Here is a 15462-nt window from a genome sequence, read left to right on the forward strand (position 1 = left end):
TTATGAGGTATATAGAAACACAGATTTTATATTATAATATTTAAATTTAAATATAAAAAATATAACATAAATATATTATAAGTTAAAAGAGTATTTGATGTAACTTTTTTTTATAATAATGATTTTTCCTTATTTTTATTGAGGAAAGAAACATAGATTTTATATTATAATATTTAAATTTAAATATAAAAAATATAAAATAAATATATTATAAGTTATAAGAGTATTTGATGTAATTTTTTTTTATAATAATGATTTTTCCTTATTTTTATTGAGGAAAGAGAAAAAAATTGCTAATATATTTTATGTTAAAAGACGTTAGAATATTAACCTATTTAAATGAAAATTAAAAGTGAGAATTAGACAAAAAGGAGATTATCATTTTTTTTATTAATTAAAATAAGAACTATTAAGGTGAGAATTAAATATTTCATTAAAAAAGTTATAATTAAAAATTATAAATTTAATAAAATGAAATTTTTTAAAAGTATATATTGTAACGCCCCGAATTTAATTAATTATTTAATTAAATTGATCGAGGATTTATTCACTGGAATTAGTTGAAGTCGAGGTTTATCAGTATTATTCTAAAGGCGTAATTTGGATTAATATGTTAATTTGAGCAGTTAAGTTGTGGTCGGATTGATTAGTCGGATTAGTCAGAGAAGTACAATTGCGAGTTGGTATTAATTAAGTTTAGGAGCAATTGTAGTTGGGGAATATTATTGGGAATAATATTCGTTATGTTATGTGATTATTCAATTATGTGTGTTATTTGGCTTAATTGAGTAATTAAAGAGAGATTATGACTTGGGCCTAAGTGAAACGATATGACATAAGAGATTGGATTGTGGGTTAAGCCCATTAGTAAGAATGGATAGTAAGAGTTAGGGTTTTAGAGGTTTGTCCTCATAACTCATTTTGGGGAAAAAGAAGAGAAAGAAGAGAAAGAAGAGAGGAAGAGAAGAAAGTTATGGCATGAAGAGAGGGATGACTCCATTGAAGTGAAGCTTTTGTTAAGGTAAGGGTGGGGTTCTTACTCTCTAAGGGTTGGCATGATGATGTATATGGTGGGTTAGATTGTATGTTATTCTCCATGGAAGTTGTGTGTAGAGATGTTAGGGTTTATGAACAAATGTGTAACTTTATGATTTGAAATGTGTTTAATTGATGCCTAATGATGTTGTGATGTTAGAAGATCCATAATATGTGTTGTATTTGTGTTTATAACATGTATTCTGTGGTTGTTCGTGATGATTGGTGTTTTCCAACTTGATTGGGTTGAGTTTAGGGGTTTTGGGATGAAATTCGTATGCTGTTTTCGTGTTTTGGGGGTTTCTGAAATTGCCAGTTCGCGTCGCGAACCTCTGTTGGCGCCGCGAACTGCTTGGCAGAAAGTTAGGAATTTTTGAATTCGCTCAGTACGCGCCGCGAACCCTGTTGGCGCTGCGAACCCTGTTTTGCAGAACTTTTTCTAAACTTTGAAATGATGTAACTTTTGATTCGTAACTCCGTTTTAGGCGCCGTTCGAAGCGTTGGAAAGCTAACGCAATGAACTATACCATGATGCAATAAAATTATCCATATGATATAGTTTCCTATTATGTTTATTAGGATTAAGTGATGAACTATGTTGTGTTAATGAATGAAGTATGCTCTTTGCGTTGAATTGACATAATTGTGTTGTAGTATAACTTGACGTATGTTTTCTTAGGATGATACAATGTTATTGAGATGATGACAAGTACCTTCCTTATGATGAATGAGATAATGGTGTATGTGATGATATGCATGATTAACAAAGATGTTGTATGTATATGCGATTATTTGTACGTATTTGATATGTATGAGTCGACGAAGATGTCATGCGATGACTTAATAATATATATATGAGATTGAATATAACGTATTATGATGATTACTTGAATTAAGGAATATGATGAATGTGTTGATGTTGTTGTGCAATATAATGAATTTTTGTTGTAGTAACATGATGAATTGTTGTTGTTGTTGTAATATGTTGATGTTTGTTGTTGTACAATATAACGAATTGTTATTGTTATAACATGATGAATTGTTGTTATTGTTGTAACATATTGGTGTTTGTTGTTGTTGTTCAATATGTTGAATTATTATTGTTGCTATAACATGATGAATTTGTCGTTGTTGTTGTAGACCCTATGGTCACTATTGGTAAGTTGTATTATGTTGATAAGAATGAAGTTGAATAGATGTTGTATGTCGATACGATGTGATGATGTGATTGAAATGTGGTAAATTACTATAATACGGTTATTGCCATAGAACCTTGGCATTGAGTTGATGTTTTTTAGTTTATGTGATTATGTCGTTTAAGTTGATTATGTCGTTCAAGTTGATTATGTCGTTTAAGTTGATTAAGTGGTTTAAGTTGTGTTTGTGGATGTGCATCATTTGAGTCGCATCCATTGCATTGTTTGAGACGACCCTTGTGGCAATTGTGTGAGATGGCCCTTGTGGCAAATGTTTGAGACGGCCCTTGTGGCAAATGTTTGAGACGACCCTTGTGGTAAATGTTTGAGACGGCCCAATGGCAAACTGTTTGAGACGGGAGTTTTACTCCAATGGTACCACATGCATATGCATAAGTTTGAGTCACATTCGAGTCGCATTTGAATAGCATTTGAATTGTGTTTGGATTGTTGAGATGACGAGGTGTTTGTTGTGACGTGATAATGATATGTTTCTTGTGACGTATTTGATATCATACTTGTATATTTGAATATATGATTAATGACATCGTTGCCGTTTTGAAAGTTGTATTATACTGATTAGTTATTTTGCGGTGAAACTTGTTGTAAGATGTATGTGATGCGAAGTGGTGGAATTATGTATGATCTATATCTCCTATATTAGTTATCATGCATTCCTTTATATTGTAAGATATCTCACCCCTTTGCTGATATTTCCCCTACCATGGGAAATGGGCAGGTACTCAAGATGAGTCGTGGAGGTCCGAGGTTATTTATGTGAAGTCTTTACGTTGCTTTATGGAAAGTCGAGTTGGTGTCCATTGCTCTGATACGTAGCACTCGGGGGGATTAGTCGTTATTTTATGATTATTGTATTCCATAATGACATTTGTGTTAAGATGAATTGAAAGGTGTTTATAAGTTTAAGTTGTAAGTGGTGAATGAAGTTTTGTTCCGAATGCTATGTATCTTTATTAAATGCAATATAAGTATGTTTGTTTGGTTAAGTCGAATTGTAACATCCCATCGTTTGATGAAAATTTTTAAATGCACTCTGATTTTCGCTTATAATTGCGGGGTAGATTTAGGGTGTTACATATATTTTTTATAAGCATAATTTTGGTAGATAAGATTTTATATCATCATTTTATTAATTTTTTTATATAATAAAACAATACATAAAATTATTAAAATTAATCATCATACTTTAATCCTCAATAAATTTTATTTTGAAAGAGAAAAAATTAACCCATTGATATTGTTATAAGAAAAACTTAACTATTATTTATTTTGTCAGCAGAAAATTGTGGAATCAAAAAAGTTATAATATATAAAATTTAGTTTAAACATGTATAAAAATAGCATTATATGTAAACAAAAATTATTTAGTAGCATGCTCAAAAAGTTTAGTAAGAGGTTACATATAGTGAAACTATTATTCTTTAAATAACTTTTCTTTAAATAATTTTAGTACATATACCTCTAGAGTAGCAATGACATAATATAATGTCAAATGAAAATAGATGTATTTCATTTTTCTAATATTTGCATGAATTTTTTCATACTATTCATAAATAAAAAGAAAATTAAACATATATATATATATATATATATATATATATATATATATATATATATATATATATATATATATATATATATATATATATATATATATATATATATAATAGAAAATATAAAATTTTAAATCATATACACTAATAAAAATAATACATATTCATCAAGCATCAACGTATTGAGACTTCCATCCTCTGCTAGATTTGTGTGAATCTAATCTTCAACTTAATTTCAACCCAGTCAAAATCTCAAATACTCAATAGCTATCATGGAAGAGATACCTACAAACAACAAAACAATAACATATCATAAATTTAATCCTAAACATACAAAATATTGTATATTGATATGTTTTCAATATACAAAATATTGTATATTGATATGTTTTCAAAATATTATATCTTATACATTTTGACAAATTCAAATAATTTAATTGTTAGTAAAATAATCGTGTGTAATGAGATGACGAAATACTAATAATGAAGGAGGTATTTATAAAGAATAATAAAATATAAATATAAATAAGAATTAATATATATGGGAGTTACAATATATTAATTAATATAAATATGAGAATTAATATAAATAACGTTTACTTTTGATGTTTTTAAACCTTTTAAATGCATTAGAATTAATTGTGTATTTTAAAGTTTAATGAATTAAAAAGATTGAAAGAGTAACCGTCACATTATGATGTTTTTAAAATTTTAAAAAATTATATAAAGAGTATCTAATAAGAACTCAAAAATATGTAAATTAGAAACTGCATTAGAATATGAACCACTTAATTTGAATTTAATTTAATTTATATTTATATTTCTATAAGTATATATTTTTATTGGAATTAATTGAAAATTTGAATATATTTTTAATTTAAGTTAATTTTATTTATTTCTATTAGTATATATTTTTATTAGAATTTCTTGAAAATTTGAATTTATATTTATATTTCTAAATGTATATATTTTTTGTTAATTTATTAAAAAGGGAAAACAATTTTTTGAGTTTTGAATTTTTCAATGCGTTAATGTAAGAAAAATTGTATAATAATAATAATAATAATAATAATAATAATAATAATAATAATAATAATAATAATAATAATAATAATAATAATAATAATAATAATAATATGCACACACAAAAACACTATAAATCTATACGAACTCAACACATAAAGCAAAGTTTAGTTGCCATAACAAAAAAGGCTTCACCTCTTGTTCAAACAAACACTCACACCGAAGGTATTCTACACATGAAGTGCAAATCTGAAATTCATTTCAGGAACTTCCAATCTGTTTAAGCCAGAGACTAAGCTCTATCAAACCACATGTACAAACATGTTGGCATAACATTACAACCATCAAAATTACATAATATCTTTGCATGTTGAGCAATCACAATATTCAAAATTTCTAAACCATAACAATTTCATATAAACAATAATCAAAGGATCAAACAACCACAATAATTTCATAAGAAAAAGTCATAATACATTCATCATTCATCTGCAGTTGTCAAACCAAATGATCATAAGATAACCACAAAATCACTGCATAAATAAAGCATAAATAAAAAAGAGAACATATCCAAAACATGTACCATATTAGCAACAAAATTAACCCTAAGATAACCCTAATTAATTGTTCAGAACCTTTACCGGATTAGCCACAAAATTAACCTCAAGACAACCCTAACTGATAGACTTCTTCAACGCGTCTTCTTCAACGCGTCCAATGCTATCCTAGCCTGATCCGTAATCAGTTGCCCCCGGGTCACAAACAGTTCCATCTCCGCAATTTGAACCTTTCTCCATCCCTCGTTAAACTCATCAACCATGGACTCTTCCAACAATCCTATTCCCCTTTCCATAGCATTCATGTTCAACAAGGATAACCCCGGAGCTTCACCAAATCTACACATTTCACTCAAAGCCAAGCTTCTATCAACACCACCCTCATCTTTTCCAGCACCATTGACAACTTTTTCTTTCTTAGCAGAACCATTGTTTCTCACCGGAGCTTCCTTCTTAGTACTCTTCGGAGTTTTCTCATTCACTTTTCCATTTTCTTCACCTTCATTGACTACGTTATTATTGCCTTCAGTATTACCCCAAACCTTTTTGGAAAGTTCAAAAACTTTCTTATCATGCTCTTTAGTGAAACTACCACCGTCTTTGAACTTCATCTTCAAACCACCACCGTCTTTGAACTTCATCTTCAAACCACGGACCTTCCGCTTCAGCTGTTCGGTAGTCACATCCCCGTGAATAGATTTCTTCACAAAACTATGAAATCCGACCAATTCCTTCATCGGATCCTTTCCGGTTTTGGAAATGAAGTCAGCAAGACCTTTCAGAATGGCAATCTCGTCTCCTTCAGTGAAGACTCTCTGATTCATCTTCTTTGAGTCTTCCCCTGTCATTTTCACGTCACCGTCTCCATCCGCCTCGTTTTCAGAACCACCGCCGGCGCCGGTTGTTTTCTTCTTAGCAGGTTTGGAACCGTTTTCGTTTGCACGCTTTGTTCCAGATCTGGCCGGTACAGGAGGCTTGACTTTGGCGTTAGGTGGAGTAGGTTCTTGTTCAGAATCAGATTCGGATTCGGCACCAGATTCCGATTCGGAGCCGGAGTCGGGTTTAGGGTTTGAGATTGGGGTAGAAGGTGGAGGATTATTGGAAGGAGGTTGAACTTGTTCTTCTTCGGATGAAGAACCTTCATCTTCATCTTTATCATCTTCTTCATTCTGATCAGTTTCTTCTTCTGAATCTTCTTCTTCATCGACTACTTCATCTTCTGGCTTTTTGGAGGAAGGTGGTTGGTCGTCATCGGAGGAAGAGGAGGCGGTGGGTGGATCGTCGAGCGGAGTGATGCGGAGTCGCTTTGGTGGTGCCATGGAGATTTGAGATTAGGGTTTTGGGTTTGGATAGACGATGGCAAATTGAAGTGATGAAAAGGAATAGGGTTCTCGATATTTAAGAAAGGCGCGTGGAGAATAGTGTCATTAAAATACTCATTGATGTAAATTTTATTTATTGTTATTTAATTGGATGAATTAGTAAAATAATATTATTTTGTCTCTTTAAAAATAATAATCTTATACATAAGTTATATTTGATTACTATGTTCATTTCAATGTTGATTTATCTTAATCTTTTCTTTTTATATTGATATTGATTATATTGACTTATTCTTTAGTGAATTAATATTATATGTGTTTTTCTTTTTATATTGATTATATTGACTTATTCTCCCATTTAAGAAGTATTAAATGTTATTAAAAAGAAATATTAAGTAATTAATCAAAAATTGATTTGGGTAATTATGGAAGAACACATAATAATTTGTTATTAATCGACGTAAACTTGAACAATATTAATTGGACCTTAGCATTGATTCTGACTATAATCATTGTCTTTGAATTGATTAACCTTTTTGGGAAACAAAACAAAAGCTTCTCAAATTAATTTTATTATATATTTTATTTAAATTTAAATTTAAATTATTCGGACATTAATTAAGCCACCGTTTAAGTGAGTCACTATAAATTACATTACAATCAACTTGAAAAATTAAAAACAAAAACTATTTACAATTCATACCAATTATGGTACAAAACTCACAACACATGTAATATTGTATTTATGGTACACAACTCACAATACATGTATTATTGTATTTATAGTACACAACTCACAATACAACAATTAATTAATTGACAAATGAAATTAATTAAAATTAAGATGAAATAAGTAAATGCTATTAAAAATATAAACTAAGTAATCAATAAAAAATGATTTTTCTCTCTCTTTTCTTTCGTTCGCTCTTTCAATATTCTTAAATCTAATTTTTAATTTTCTACAAATATCTACAATAATGAATGTTAAAGATTAGATGTAATCGAAAATATTATATATAATAGGATGCTAATTTATGAATGTTTAAGGGTGCATTTGGAAATATTTTTGGTGTATTTTTCTTACGGTAAATAGATAAAATAAAATTTATATTTTATCATAGTTGATGATAATTTTCTAAAATAAATTATCAAATATTTTTTTATCAAACATTTTTTTTAAGATATGAATGATGTAAGATTTTTGTTAACATCCGAAATTATATATTCTTAATATTGTTTTATTTATTTTCTATTCATTTAATTTATTTTGTTAATAAGTTTTAATTTTTTATTAATAAATAAAGCATAATACTTTTGGATTAGGTCTTTTTTATATTCCTTTTTAAAAAAATAATAAAAAATAATAACCATAATTTTTAGAACCCTGAGCATCCTTTTCCCTTTTGTCCTTTTCATTTTGTAGGATTTTCTTCTAAAATGTAAAATATTGCAGAAAAATAAGTTTTTTGTTACTCTAAGATAGAAACAGAATAAAAGAAAAATAAAAACTAATAAAGTAGATTTAAGTGTTATTATCAAAATAATGTCCATAATTTTGAGTTGTGATAATTTATTCAATTTAGAAGAAAATTTTGATAATCTTAAACTTTTGATTTGCTGAAGTTATAGCTTTAAATTTTCATACTTTTTCTCACATTAATATTCATTTTTCGCTTTTATTTCATGTAAATGTACTATTTCTATTTAAAAATTTTCGTTTATTGATAAAGTTGTGCTTTTTTTATAATAAAACAACTATTAATATATATTTTCTTTTCTATTGATGACTACCTATTGATCACTTTTTTCCGAAATATTTTGTATTCAATATTTAAATGTTATTTAATTTGTTGAGACTTATTTTTTATTTTTTATGTGCATTTTTTTTATAGAGTATTTGAAAATAAATAAAATTTTATAAATATCTTAATAACTCTTTGTTATTTAATTTTGTTATTAAAGGTTAATGTACAATTTTATTTAATGTTATTTTCAATTAATAAAAATATTAAATTATTCATTTATAAACTATAAATAATCATAAAATATTTTTTAATTTAAGAAATTTTGTCCCGTGCCTCGCACACGGGTAAACTCACTAGTATCATACAATAGAAGAGATGAGTATTTTGACAAATTTGCCAAGTGTCACATTTTAAAAATCCTTACTATTTCTTTATTTGCTATTAATAGAAAACTTTTCATAATTATCTTTTAAATATTTATTTAATTAATTTATTTATTTCTAATTATATTATTCATTAATAATAATAATAATAGAATTAGGCTTTGAAAACGAAAAAAACGGTTCAGTTTTTTTATTATTAATTAAAAAATCTCATGATATAACACAGAATAATTGTTTTAGCTTCTCGCCGTTTCACTTCCCAATACTTAATCATCAATGTTATTCCTTTCTCAATTAAACGGTTGAATTCGTCATCTCATAAATTAATATTTGCAGTTTTCATTGTATTTTTTTACTTTTCAAATTAAGAGTACTGGGAATAATCCATTGACCATTAATTTTTCAGATTTAGTTTCCATTTCTCTCTCTTTCGTGTTCCATTGCTCTCTCATCCATAAATCAAACATTAAACAAAAATGAAACAAGAGCAAACTGTAAAAAGGAATGGACGAAAGGAAGAACCTTTACAGCGGTGGTAGCAAGTCTTTGCGGCATAGGGCGTCGTTGGCCATGAAGATTCATATACGGTGATGGTGGTGGTGATTGGCGTTGCGTAACGGAGGGAGGATTGTGGACGGACTCGCGATGGACAAGAACTTGTGCAGTGGTCGGTGTAGGTCCTGGCGTGGATGCGTCTGTTGGACACGATTGAATACGTTCAAACACGGTGGCCGGTGCTGCAATACGGTTGTCATTGTGTCAGATGGGTATTACTTCGACAGTGGTACTAGCGTCAGATCATGGTGGAGCAGCTGGCCGCGATGTTGTTGTCGGCCGGTTATCGATCGGGGATAGCTTGCGTTACATTCTTGATATGGTGCGGCATGTTTCTTCTGAGTCTTGCGTTTTCGTTTCTTTCCGGTTCCACCGTTTTCTTTTAACCTTTGTAATGTTTTTCTTTTGAATATGCAGGTCGTTATAATTTGAAATTGAGGATATTGTGTTAGAAATCCTGAAAGTTTATCAAAAGCATGGACAAGTCTTGGTTATAGTTTGAAAACAACTCTTATCGGCACGACTGTTGTTATTTAAGATAATTAGTCCACCATTGTTAGATCATATTCAAAGAAAGTTCAGAACAACTATTTTTCTTATATTTTAATTTCATAATTTACCACTTTGTCATAAATACAGATTCTAACTTATAGTTGAGTATTTCATCTATTAGGAGATAGGACAACAATATATATACAGGTTCTGATGAGAAAGCAATAAACTTTGTAAATTCTGAAGGAAGGTAAATGGATCTTGAAGTTTTTTATCAGCTTGCTAAAGTTGTATGATCAGGCTGCTAATGACGTAGTATGAGGAATTCTATCTTGATAAATTAAAACAAATCAATTTACTGCCACAGAAAATCCAAGTTGTGAAAAAAAAGAAGCTAACTATAATGACTTTGGTATAATGGCCTTAATTTACTGTCAAATTCAATACAATATTATGCCCTTAATTATAATGACTTTGGTATAATATCCTTAGTTGTATTTTCATACTGAATTGCTAACTAATTTTTAGAATAATAAATATTATACTCTATATTAGAGTCATCATTGTAATTTATGCATGCTTTCTATATATCAAGGTAAAAGAGAGACTAATTTTGTTCAGGAGCACATATTAACCAAAAGTTTGGTTTTGTATGTTTATATTTATTATTAAAAACAATAAAAACAAAATCATTTTTTAACCAAAAGTTTGGTTTTGTATGTTTATATTTATTATTAAAAACAATAAAAACAAAATCATTTTTTAAAGTAATGTATTATAAATAATGTATTTTAGTATTTCAACCATGACTCTTTATATTCAAAATTCACCAACAATTATAATCATTATTGCTATTAAGATTTAACCTAACTATCTTTATTAAAAAATAAATAAGATCGAAATCTTTTTTTTAATACCTGTATTTCCATTAATTTTTAACGACGACTCTCCGTATTCAAAATCCAAAATAATCAATTCTTACCTTTATTGACGTTACCTAATCAACTTTATTGAAAAAATATAAAAATCAATTTTAATTTATTGATATAATCCAAATATTGTATTCCAAGGCATTACTATACACATATTGAATCATTTTAATAGTATGAGCGTCAAATAAAAAATATTAACTTTTTCAAACTAAATAGGAAAATTACTAGAAATTTTGCTTTAAAAGAATTAATACTTTTATTTTTACCGCAAAAAATCATAATTATTTTATTAAATTCTAACATAAAAATTGATGATAGAAAAACTTAAAATATTTAAAATTAAATCAATCTACTTCGGTAATAATTAATAACCTCAACTAATATAGGGTTCTAAAAAAACTTTTTTTAAAAAATTATAATTTTGACAAACTAATTTTAAGTTACTTAAAAAAAATTTATTTGACATTTTAAATCTTTTAAATTATTTCTAACATGGAGTACTATAAATATTTAAACTTTTAATTTTTATAATTTCTTTGATTGGATTCTAATCTTTATCATTTTATTCACAAAAATTTATAAATATATAAGTTTTCTAAATTAAAATTGATTTCTTGTTTCTAAGAAAAGGAAGGTTGTAACACCCCACACATATATGTCTAGAATAATATGCATAAAGTATTAATTATGGTTCATAGACGACAAATACATAATATTTGCAGCGGAATTAGAAGTACATAAATACATAAGCCGAATGTATCATGGCCAAAATACAAGTACATCATAGGAGTACATGTCCAAAACATAAGAACTAGTAAGCACGATAAAGAACTAAGAGAAACATCCAAGCACCACCAAAAGATCTAATCCATCTTTCCCTTACCACGATCTTGTCTCGAACCACCTGAAAAAAAATATAATTGGAATGGGATGAGATTACTAAATCTCAATGAGTCCGCCTATCCTATTAGTCCACTCGGGTCTAAAGGGAACATACAAAAATGAACGAATCCACCATTGATTCGGGGTTATTCTTACTTCTGGTACAAATACGGAGAAAATAATCAATTCATCCTCCATTGGATGAATAATGCAAATATACAATTATATAACACTCTTAGGTTTCAGCATCCTAAGGAATGTGACTGAAAAGACTTGAGGAGCAATGACCCCAACGGGAGACCTGTCCAGTTATTGTCGGACGTGGTGATAGGATACGAGTGGAGATCGTTATACCCTACTGGGTAAGTTAGTTGAATGCATGGCCTCGGAGTTGGACCACCATGTTAGTACTACCAGACATGTATGACGCCACAGTATCGTTGTCGTGCACGAGATGCATGAGTTATATTTGCTGACAGATATGGGGCAGTGTTGATCTGGAACTCGAGGTAGGATCCTGATTTGGTACTCGTGAGACACGAACCCAAAATTCTCATAAGGTAGGTGGAATAAGAATCCACATGTCGCACTCGATGATTCAGGATTATGCGAGCGGGTGACAATGAGATGGATTAGATTCTAACGCTACGCTCATGAGGAGATGTTGGTGGTCGTGGTCACGAGAGAATTTTAGGTTTCTACATCGTGGATGTTTCTTAACCTATCAGATTGGTGAACCTTTGCACGTGAGTGTCCGAATTTGTGATATGTGTGAACAATGTATCCTGGACGGCACGAGGCGTGGCAATTCTCTAACCTTGGTGGACATTGTTGGAGTGGATGAAGTATATCTTGGATTAGCTCAATGTGGGACATACCTAGAGGAGTATTGGTAGATCCTCAGTAACGTAGACAATGTCGGACTTGGAAGAGTAGAGGCACATTGGTTTTGGTAATGTCATGGAATTTCAAAGGGAGATGTCCAAGGCACACAATATGATCTCTTATTTTGTAACTAAACATTTGCAGTTAGAAATGTTGCATGGGGATAGCGCAACCGAAAAAGTCAGATTTGTGTCAGATTCAGAGACGAAGAGGTATTAAATGACTATGTGATTGAAGTGCGACCGAGAGAGGATTATTACATCAGTCAAGTCGGTGAGTTATTAGAAGTATTTTCACACCAATGGTGTGAAGTCGTATGGCTGGGGAGAGTTATCGTAAAAGCTGTAAGATGTGGAAGTCGGTAAGATAAGGCAAACTTGTAATCAGAGAGAGTTTTTGGCTTTGGGAGTTATTGAACCGAGGCATGTTGACCAGGTTGTGTTCGAATAAACCTATCCCAGAATAATGGAAAAGTTAGTGACTTGAGTTTTGGGCATTACTCAACCTCGAGGAGAAGTGGGGCGATGAGTATGTTTAAGGTTCAGGCACGTGTTGTATTCGGACAGATACCGAGAAGGAACTGTTACTACTAAAAGACTAAGTAAGGTGTAGTAATGGAATTAAGTGTATTATGGACAAAGTGTGATTAGAGGATTCCAAGAAGTGTGTAACCGGTTGAGGATCAGAGTAGCGCAACGGATAAGCAAAACCAGATAAGTATGTAGTAAGTATGGACGGACTACTTGTAGGATTTGGTGTTGGAATAGAGATATCTTCCTAAGAGAACTCACTAGAGTAGTGTTTTGGTTTGTTTCTCTCTCTCAATGATCTGCCACAATCTTGAGAGGTAATGTTGGTGGACTAGTTTAGAGGAGGCTTCATGATTCATGTTTGATCAATATCCCTGATCGACGGTCGAGTTTGTGGGTATAGTGACCATTGGAATGAGGAAGTCAAGTAAAGGATGCTTCTTAACAAAGACTCGTCGTGGATACGTCTTGTGTACTTATGAGCGAGTGTGAACACTTGGATGATGGTTGCAGGACCGCTGTAAGAGGTCATTCCTTTGTCTGGAGGACTTTGTGTGAAGTTATTGGATAGCAAGGATTTCGTTGCAAAATTATACATCTGCAAGTAATAGTGGCAGATATTTTGTCTAAGGATGAAACAAGGATTGAAGTAAGAGTTTTGTTGTATGAAGACGTTAGGCTTGGAATAAGCCAATTTGAGCATCTGGGAATCAGAATTCCGGACTGAGGAATTTAACAAGCATCTGCATGACACCTTATGGATTCGTTTGGAAGTAAATCTAAAATATCGTCATTAGTAGGAGGCGTCACAACAGAAATGTATGGATTTGAGATCATGAATGAAACTAAGGGAAAGTTTGTGGCTTATGTTGAGTAGGGTTGAGCTTAGCAGACATTTCAGATGAGAATTGTCCAACCGGATGAATTACCAAGAATCTTAAAGCTACGCAGACTCGGTGCAAGAAGTAAGGTTACGAACCTTGGAAGGATCATTCTGAAGTATGTTGATGCGGAGTATCATAAGAGATATGTTGTATGTGGACTACAATCCCAGTCAAGAGTGTTTGGACACAAGTGTATAGATGAGTTGTGTTTCTTGGGTGGAATGACTTTCAATGGAAGTCGTGAGGTTTATCCAAGGGAGGAATATGTAAGGAACGTTCATCCCCTCGTTGAAAGAAGATGTGAGAAGCTTGTTATCATGGTGATTGGAAGGAATTCGAGGGCGAATTCTATTTAAGGGGGGGAGAATGTAATATCCCATATCGTCTAAGAATGTATATTTATACACTATGAAGGACTAAGAGAAGTTTGTAGAATTAAAGAGAAATAGTTAGATTGGAACTACATGGCAAACCGGTAATTTTCACATAGTTGAGGGGTAATATGATCATTGATCATGGCATGAACCACTTAAGGGCTTGTTTGGATACAAACCTCATTCTTATGTGATGCAAAATCAGAATTTAGAAGAGAGAAAGGAAGAGGAAACGTGAAGCTTGGAGAAGAGGAGAGAAGTTCATCATCTTCATCAAGACCTTGCATGTGTGGGAAGCTTTAACAAATATGGAGGAAGAACCATGATCAAGTGGTAGAATCATCTTCTTCATCCTTCCAAACTCAGAATCAGTATCATCATCATCTCCATTATTCTACCATGCAAACCAGAATCTCCATGGCATGAGGTGAGTTCCATTAGATAGAACTTGGGTAGGTAGTTTGGGAATGTATGCATGTTGGGTTTTGGGTTGAGTTTGATGTTGTACATGCTTGATCAATTGATGAAAATGTGTTCTCATTATGTTAATAAATGTATTGGATCGTTATTACATGTTTGAGTTTGAATTAGGATTGATTGAGATGCAAAAATAGAGGTTAGAACCCTAAAATTCGTGTTCTGCACTGTCAGGTTCGCTACAGCGAACTCTGTGTTCGCTGCAGCGAATGTCTGCAGACTGCACTTTTGTGTTTCACTAAATTGACCATAACTTGAGTTCTACAACTCGAAACGGAGTGCCGTCAGAAGCGTTGGAACGGTCTTTCAGTTCTCTATGTGATATTGCTTAGATAACATGATTTTGAAGTAGATATAAATTATGGCACATGATTAAGTGTTGCTTGGTTTTAGAATATGCACAATTTAGCCTTGAGTTTATGTCAATGAGATGTTATCCTTGGGTTGAACTTAGAATAGGATGTTACCCTAACTATTAGGTTGTATAATGTTATCCTAATGAGTATATGTATGTTTACTATAGCTTGTTATTCGGTTATCAGTGGCTGCATGTAGAAATTTGGGGCTTGGGGACCCCAAATGCGTTTCTGCATTTTGCTGATTTTGCAGAGTTCGC

At 31.0% G+C, this 15462-nt stretch overlaps 1 protein-coding gene across 1 annotated transcript; it reads right to left on the bottom strand.

The window, feature by feature from the left end:
- Positions 1-5280: 5280 nt before the first annotated feature.
- LOC131633905 (GLABROUS1 enhancer-binding protein-like) lies at positions 5281-6775 on the bottom strand. Its single transcript, XM_058904576.1, has one exon. It carries the CDS (start codon positions 6702-6704, stop codon positions 5520-5522), a length of 1185 nt encoding a protein of 394 aa, XP_058760559.1. The 5' UTR covers positions 6705-6775; the 3' UTR covers positions 5281-5519.
- Between the last annotated feature and the right edge of the window lie 8687 nt (positions 6776-15462).

The sequence above is a fragment of the Vicia villosa genome, unplaced genomic scaffold, assembly GCF_029867415.1.
Source record: "Vicia villosa cultivar HV-30 ecotype Madison, WI unplaced genomic scaffold, Vvil1.0 ctg.001188F_1_1, whole genome shotgun sequence".
NCBI lineage: Eukaryota > Viridiplantae > Streptophyta > Magnoliopsida > Fabales > Fabaceae > Vicia > Vicia villosa.

What these genes read in the sequence shown, in the direction of transcription:
- LOC131633905 (XM_058904576.1), bottom strand. Translation starts at nt 6,704, where the DNA reads ATGGCACCACCAAAGCGACTCCGCATCACTCCGCTCGACGATCCACCC.